This window comes from Dermacentor andersoni, chromosome 10, assembly GCF_023375885.2.
Source record: "Dermacentor andersoni chromosome 10, qqDerAnde1_hic_scaffold, whole genome shotgun sequence".
In the NCBI taxonomy this organism is placed as follows: Eukaryota; Metazoa; Arthropoda; class Arachnida; order Ixodida; family Ixodidae; genus Dermacentor; species Dermacentor andersoni.
Genome location: NC_092823.1, coordinates 6898562 through 6907048, shown reverse-complemented (window position 1 = coordinate 6907048; position 8487 = coordinate 6898562). Strand labels below are relative to the sequence as shown.

At 50.2% G+C, this 8487-nt stretch overlaps 1 protein-coding gene across 1 annotated transcript; it reads left to right on the top strand.

The window, feature by feature from the left end:
• Positions 1-5902: 5902 nt before the first annotated feature.
• LOC126519688 (uncharacterized) lies at positions 5903-8249 on the top strand. The gene is made up of 3 exons (XM_050169050.3): positions 5903-6025; positions 6220-6364; positions 6865-8249. Exon 3 carries the CDS (start codon positions 6865-6867, stop codon positions 7933-7935), a length of 1071 nt encoding a protein of 356 aa, XP_050025007.1. The 5' UTR covers positions 5903-6025; positions 6220-6364; the 3' UTR covers positions 7936-8249.
• Positions 8250-8487: the final 238 nt, after the last annotated feature.

Sequence of the window (8487 nt, the reverse complement as noted above, 5' to 3'; positions counted from 1 at the left end):
CTCGAAGAACAAGAGAAAAATGCAGCCGCGGAGATCGAACGCAAGAAAGTCGAGCTAGACACTGAGTTACATGTGTTGCAGTTGGATAGAGAAGCGGCCGCCGCGGAAGCACAAGCAGAGATCCTGGAGGCTGCCGTAGATCAGCACGGCGGGGAGCATCACATCTGTCGGACTGTCGAGGAGGCATCCGAAGACCGCGCTCAACGTACCTTTGACTATGTACTTGACCAGGCTCACGTGCGCATTGGCTCGCGCCAGCAATCGCAGCGGCATGACGGCGGAGAGCATTAAGTCTTTCAGAACGTTGATGAAGCACCTGAAGACCACGCTCCATGCACACCTAGCGCTCACAACCAAGGAATCGCCCAGAACATTGCTCATCAGCAGGGAGATGAAGCTAACGCCCCAGAACTGACCGCCATGGCAAAGTATCTGATTCGACGCGACCTTGTGAGTACCTCACTTACGAAGTTTGACGACTGCCCTGAGAACTACCGGGCGTGGAAATCTACATTCAAGGGAATGACACGGACTCTCGAGGTCACGGCAAGCGAAGAACTTGACCTTCTCGTGAAATGGCTTGGTACCGAGTCGTCGAGCTATGTAAAGCGGCTGCGTTCGGTGCACGTCGACAGCCCTGAAGCCGGGTTAGAGTTAGTTTGGGAAAGACTTGAGGAATGCTATGGTCGTCCGGAAATTATAGAAGAGGCCATCTTCAGGAGAATCGCAAGTTTCCCCAGACTGTCCGACAAGGACACCGAGAAACTGAGAGAGCTGGGAGACCTGCTTCTTGAAGTTGAGGCTGCATAATGTGATCCTCACCTGACTGGGCTTTCCTATCTGGACACGGCAAGAGGGGTAAACCCCATTGTAGAAAAACTGCCGCAGCGCTTGCAAGACATGTGGATAGCGAAAGGCTCGAAGTACAAACAAGATCATCGGGTCGCCTTTCCCCCTTTTTCGTTCTTTGCCAGCTTTATCAGGGACCAAGCGAAAACGAGAAACGATCCTAGCTTCAAACTCAACACCGCAAGTGGCACCCCTTCAAGGCTCCCAAGAGCAGACAGATGGGCAGCGAATGACGGCACGAGAAGAACGCCCATCTCAGTGCAACTGACGGACGTGGAGGCAAGCACCGACCATCCGCCCTCAAACGCACCAAAGTGGCATGATACAACCAAGTATTGTCCTCTGCACAGGAAGCCTCACCCCCTCCGGAAGTGTACTTTCAGAGAAAAACCGCTCGATGAACGAAAATCTCTGCTGGAAAATTATGGGATATGCTTCAGGTGCTGCGCTTCAACAGACCACTTTGCAAGAGACTGCAAAACAGTTCTCAAATGTGACGATTGTGGTAGCAAGAGGCATGCCACAGCACTTCATTCCGGAAATGTCAACCATAAGTCTACTGTGGCTCATCACGACTCTGAAGATGTAAGTCTAGACTAAGATTCCGCACTTGAAGTATCATCAAGTGTACAGAGGTCTGCGGTCAAAGCGGCGGTGGCACATCCTGCTCTAAGATCTGCTTGGTGAAAGTTTGTCACCCGGCTCAGCCTCACAACACTGAAAAAATGTATGCCATCTTAGACGACCAGAGCAACAGGTCCCTTGCAAGAACAGAGTTCTTCGACATTTTCGGGCTCAATGGTGACAGTTCCCCCTACACACTAAGGACATGTGCTGGAACTACAGAGGCGATAGGAAGAAGAGCATCCGGCTTTCTCATTGAGGACATTCATGGCTCCGTGAAGCTACCCTTGCCAACACTCATCGAGTGCAACGAGATGCCTAACAACAGGAACGAGATTCCAACACCGGAAGTGGCATCGCATCACCCTCATCTCAGAGCTGTAGCTAAACTCATTCCTCGTTTGGACCCAGAGGCCAAGATTCTACTTCTCCTCGGGAGAGACATCCTCAGAGTACACAAGGTTCGACAACAGCGCAACGGACCGGCTGATGCTCCATTTGCTCAGAGACTGGATCTGGGATGGGTCATCGTGGGGAATGTCTGCATAAGTCGAAGTCGCACACCGGACTCTGTGAGCAACCTCAAAACAAACGTCCTTGAAAATGAACGTCCCTCCCTTTTCGAGCCATGCCAGAATCATTTTCTGGTCAAGGGGAAGCTCGCTGACACGCAACAAGGGTCGACACAATGCTTCCAACCAGCTCAGAACGCTGCTAGGAAGGACCACTGTGACGATAGGGTCGCTGAAACGCTGTTCCACACAACGAAGGATGACAACAGACCTTCCCTTTCCGTCGAGGACAGGAAGTTCTTGAAGCTGATGGACGACGAGTTCTCAAGGGACGAATCCAACAGTTCGGTAGCGCCTCTTCCCTTTCGTTCTCTAAGACCTTGGCTTCCGAATAACAAGTGCTTGGCCGAGTCACGCCTCACTGCTGTCCAACGGACCTTGAAGAGAAAGCCAGAACTGAGGGAACAATTCGCGAGCTTCATGGACAAGATGTTCAAGAACGGCCACGCCGAGGAAGCTCCACCGGTTCGAGAAGGAGAAGAATGTTGGTAACTCCCCATCTTTGGTGTTTGCCACCCACGAAAGCCCGGGGAAACACGAGTCGTGTTCGACTCCAGTGCACAGTTCAAGGGCGTGTCTCTAAACAGTGTGCTGCTTACCGGTCCAGACATGATCAACAGCCTGCTTGGAGTGCTCATCCGATTCCGGAAAGAGCCCGTGGCCATTACTGTGGACATTAAGCACATGTTCTACTGCTTCCTGGTACGAGACGGCCACCGAAATTATCTGAGATTTCTGTGGTTCCGCAACAATAACATCTATAGTGACGTGGTGGAGCACCGAATGAAGGTACATGTGTTTGGAAACAGCCCTTCACCAGCAGTTGCAACGTACGGGCTGCGGAGAACAGCACGAGAAGGAGAGGAAGAATTTGGCAGCGACGTCAGGCAGTTCATCGAGAGCGATTTCTATGTCGACGATGGGTTGAAGTCTCCACAACGACAAGGACGCCATCAGCCTAATACGCCGCACGCAACAGATGTTGGCCGCATCAAACCTCAAGCTCCACAAGATAGCCTCTAACTACCCTACAGTGTTGGAAGCCTTTCCAGAAGAAGACCGTGCCAAGGATTTGAAGGATCTCGACTTGAGCAATGGCTCACAGCCGATCCAACGCAGTCTGGGAGTTTCTTGGAATCTGAAGAAGGATGTCTTCACATTTACGACTCCAATCCAAGAAAAGCCATTCGCTCGGCGAGGTGTCTTGTCAGTGGTGAATAGCCTGTTTGACCCACTTGGGTTTGTTGCTCCAGTCATCGCTCAAGGAAAGTGCCTCCTCCGAGAGCTAGTCGCTGAGACATGCGACTGGGACTGCCCACTTCCTGACGAAAAGAGAGCCGCCTGGGAGGCGTGGAAAGACTCCTTGCAAGTACTCGAGCAGCTGGACATACCTCGCACCTATGCCCCTGCCTCACTTACTACCGCAGGGAGGAAGGAACTGCACATATTCTCCGACGCATCAACCAAAGCTGTGGCTGCAGTGGCGTGACATATCCAGATGGTGCGTGTCATGTGGGGTTCGTCATAGGAAAGGCTAAGCTAGCACCGCATCCGGAACACATCATCCCAAGGCTGGAACTGTGTGGCGCGGTGTTGGCAGTGGAGCTAGCAGAGCTTATCAGTCGTGAAATAGACATGGAACTTGATGCTGTGAACTTCTATACTGACAGCAAGGTCGTCCTAGGCTACATACATAATGAGACTCGAAGGTTTTTTGTGTATATCAGTAACAGGGTGGAACGCATAAGGAGCTCTACACGGCCAGACCAATGGCACTATGTTCCTTTTGACATCAACCCTGCGGATCTCGGAACTAGGTCTGTGCCAGCAGCCCAAATGGCAGGATCGACCTGGTTGACAGGCCCGGACTTTTTGTATCGTCAAGAACACTGCTCGCAGGTATTGAAGGGCAGGTTAGACTTGGTCGATGCGGATTCCGACACGGAGGTGCGGCCCCAGGCAAATGTTCTCGCAACCAGTGTGGACGTGAAACAACTCGGCAGCAAGCGGTTCGAGCGCTTCTCAAGTTGGATTACGCTGACTCGCGCAGTTGCAACGCTCGTACGGCTAGTGGACAAAATTCGGGGCACTTCTGAAAACGTGTCAAACTGCCCGCACAACAGCTCATCTAACCAACTGCGACCTTCTGCAGAACACCTAGCCCGAGCAAAGGCAGTCGTCATTCTATCTGTCCAGAAGGAAGCCTTTTCAGAGGAGTTGAAACGCTTGCAACGAGGAAAGCGACTACCGAAGTCAAGCCCTCTGTGGAGACTGGATCCATGGGTTGATTCCGACGGTCTTTTGAGAATCGGTGGCCGACTAGGCAGGGCCAACCATTTCTACCAGCAAGAGCAGAAGCCCATCATCATGCCAGGGCGACACCATGTCACCACCCTGGTTGTGCGGCACTATCACGAACAGGTCAAACATCAAGGACGCCACTTCACTGAGGGAGCAGTCAGGGCAGCTGGGTTCTGGATCGTCGGAGCTAAGCGTAGCATCGCCTCATATATACACAGTTGTGTTACATGTCGCAAGCTCAGAGGAAGGCAGCTACAGCAGATGATGGCAGACCTGCCCGCAGAAAGGCTAAGCACCGAGCCACCTTTCACTTATGTCGGACTAGATGTATTTGGCCCTTGGCGAGTCACGTCTCGTCGCACCAGAGGCGGTGAGGCCAACAGTAAACGGTGGGCCGTGCTCTTCACTTGCATGAGTATCCGTGCTGTTCATATTGAAGTAATCGAGAGCATGGATACCTCAAGTTTTATTCATGCGCTCCGCAGATTCTTTGCCATAAGGAGCCCGGCAAAGCAACTGGGGTCTGATTGCGGGATAAATTTTGTTAGAGCATGCACCGAACTAAAAGTGAGCATCAGTGGCCCAGACCACGAGAAGCTAGGAACATTCCTGTCAGACCATGGATGCACTTGGGTGTTCAATCCCCCTCATGCTTCTCACATGGGAGGAGTGTGGGAAAGGATGATAGGAGTCACACGGCGAATTTTGGACTCCATGCTTCTTGAGAATACCTTTCGTCGCCTTACTCACGAAGTCTTGGTAACCCTCTTGGCAGAAGTCTCGGGGATCATAAATTCGCGACCCGTCATTCCTGTTTCAACGGACCCCGAGTGCTGAGAAGTGCTGACTCCGGCAACGCTTCTGACCCAGAAGGTCGGCGGCAACACAGTGCCACCAGTCTTTAATGACAAAGATATATATCGGCGACAGTGGCGGCAGGTTCAGTGGCTGGCCGACGCCTTTTCGTGCCGCTGGCGACGCGAGTTCCTTACCACCCTGCAGAGCCGTCGCAAGTGGCAGGGCCCAACGCGGAGTCTCAAGGCAGGTGACCTCGTCCTCCTGAGAGACAGCCAGGTTCACCGCAACGAGTGGCCCATGGGACTCATTGTGAACGTTACTGCGAGTGGGGACGGCAAGGTGCGAAAGGTGGAAATCAAGACGGCAACACGGGGAGTGATCAAGACGTTTCTCCGTCCTGTGACTGAGACAGTCCTGCTTATTCCGTGTGAGGACTGAAAACATCATATAGTGGTTATATGTATAACCAGACGGGGAGTGTGCTGCCTCGCGTCCATTTCAAGTTTCCCGCCCGGGCGCCGCCTTCGTCTGCGAACATTGGTCTCCTCTCCTCTCCCTTGTTCTTCCTTCTCCCCGTGCGCCCTCACTCTCGCTTTCTCCGTCTCGGAGTGCCTTGTTTACGCGACCTGCGCCTCTTTTGTTCTTTCGCGCTGCACGACTGTGGCAGCACCGCGTTTTTACGAGTATGTAAATGCACAGGATAAAGTTTTAATTTTCTTGGTGTTTGCGACTCGTTAACTATCTGAGGAGTGGCCGCAGCCCCAACGCGTGCCACGGAATCAGAACACCACCAGCCATCCCGCCTATGTGCCAGCTGTGCTTCCGCCGTGTTACAGAAGTAATGCACTACTACCGGCATCAAAGCTCGACAGATATAAAAGGTGAGTGTTATTAGTAGAAAGGTTACCCGTGAAGTGGTTAGAGTCGGCTGTGAGAAAAATTGCTGCGATGCTACAGTTCTTTCCGACTTTGAAGCACGGCTGAACCGATAGTTCAAAGAAATTGTTGCGCCTCCATGAAAACCAAAAATGTATTGCAGTATTCATTAAGCGTGCTTACAGCTGTTTTTTTATAGGGTTCAGCGACGTCGCGCAGTGCTTCAAGCACCGACATCCAAGAGCGCGATCACGGTGACTGCGCATTCCTTTGAGAACTCCTCGACTGACTTCGCCGACGAAATCATTGCATCACCGGAAGAAACGGGCACATCCGCATCCGTGGTGAGCAAAAGTGTTATATATTTATTATTATCACGAGAGACTAGCCTTCAGGCGTGTTTCGTTTGCATCAGTGACCTAGCAAGAAATTTTGGATGACGCACGCCCTTGACACGGAATAGGTGCTGCTTAGACAGGTGTTTACCTCTCGTGCTCGGTGTCCCGTAGTAAACAGAAAAAAAATTATTTGGGAGTGACACTTGCCCTGATGTACCACCCTCAGGCCACACCCCAGTTGTTTGCTGGAAGCACTGTGTTGTGTTTGAATTCAAGCAGTGTTTCGAGGCATTTCATTTCATGCACCAATTATCATAAGTGGTCCTAATGGCAGGGAACATGTATTCGATCGCGACTCCATTTAACTAATATCTCATTACTCAATTGTTCCTGTCAACCAAGACATTATTCTTTTGCTTGAGATTAACGCAACATTTCAATGCGTTCAAGTTTTTCCCAAGCACTTAAAACAAAGCTTGACGAGATGCTTTTCTACAACTTTTCAGATGACCCAGACAGATGCAGACTTTAACGGAGGTGTTTGCACTCTGTTCCTCTCTGTGACAGCAGAAGGCGCCGCATCTACACAAGTTTGCCATACCAACATTGTTGAGAAAGGTGTCCAAGCAAGTGCCTCTGTGAGATCGACAGCTATTGGACCGAACGAGCGAAGCTGTGCATTTCTTGGCTACAATTCTCTGATCCAGAGAAAGGATGCCTTTCGTGAACTGTGCGGCGTTAGCGCAAACTTCTTTTCTCTGTTATTGTCTGTGCTTTCGCCCATTGCTTTGAGAGAAGTGGACGTGCCGATTTCCCAGAAGTTGTCAATATTCCTGATGAAGGTGAAGCTCGGCGTTTCATTCGCCAGCATTGCAGTGCTTTTTGGCCTTCATCGCACGACAGTTAGCCGCATATTCTACTGTGTATTAACTAATCTGCTAAATGCAATGCAGAAATGGATACCCGAGCCATCGCTTGGAGCAGTACAAGCCACGATGCTCACATGTTTTAAGCTGCACATCCCACGCTGCCGCTACATAATTGATTGCCCAGAGCTTCGCACAGAAGAACCACCCACCACAGAACAGAAACATGCCATGTTTTCGCACTACAAAGGTGGCTACACGTTGAAGTTTTTGATAGGCATATTGCCAAATGGAACAGTCAGCTTTGTGTCACAGGCGTATGGTGGCCGCACCTCAGACACTCACATTACGCTGGAGTCAGGGTTTCTTGATCGTATAGAACCAGGAGATGTTATTTTAGCGGACAAGGGTTTTCCTGGAATTAAAGCGCCCACTGAAAGCCAGAAGGGAATTATTGTGCTACCGCCATTTTCGAAAGGAAATGTTCAATTCACCCACGAAGAGCTGGAGCAAACCTATCATGTCTCACAAGTGAGCATGCACGTTGAAAGAGCAATACAGAGACTGAAAATGTTCGGCATAGGTAATTCAAGGGTGCCTGTTGATCTGATTCGCCTCATGAGTGACATAATGCGGATGTGCTGCATTCTTGCGAACCTTCAGCCACCCATTATTAATGAGCCAAGTAATCCAGACACAGAGTTAGTTTGAATGCTCATTTTGATAAACTTGTTGGGCCAAAAAGCAGCCTTTTGAATATGCTGGGCTGAGGCTGACATCAATGCATGTTTGTCTACCATACATGCTTAGTGGTATTGGTTCCAAAAAAGAACTTAGGTCGTTCTCTCAGTGGCTAAGCTAACCTTTTCTTCAATGTTTAAGGTGCAGGTGATAATGGCGCATACACGTTGGCTTATGGGGAATGCAGCATAGCAGCAGCTGTAGCGGCACTGGCATGGTGTTTCTTGTCTAAGTCAGCACGGGATGGGATCGATGGCAAATAAAAATACATTTTAAAAATTTAAGATTTTCTGTGGTTTATTTTAAATTCACACATGTTGGTACCTGCAGGTGAGCTGAGTGGAAGCTTCTCAAAAGCCATGTCAATTACTGCAAATGAAAAAAAAAATGTCGTGCATCTTTCAAGGTACAGTAATTCTATGACAGTCATATTGACACTAAACGGTGAAACTAAACTACATATCTAGCACAACATTACTGCTGAGGAGTGTTGATAATCCAGAGCATGAATGACATGCATGT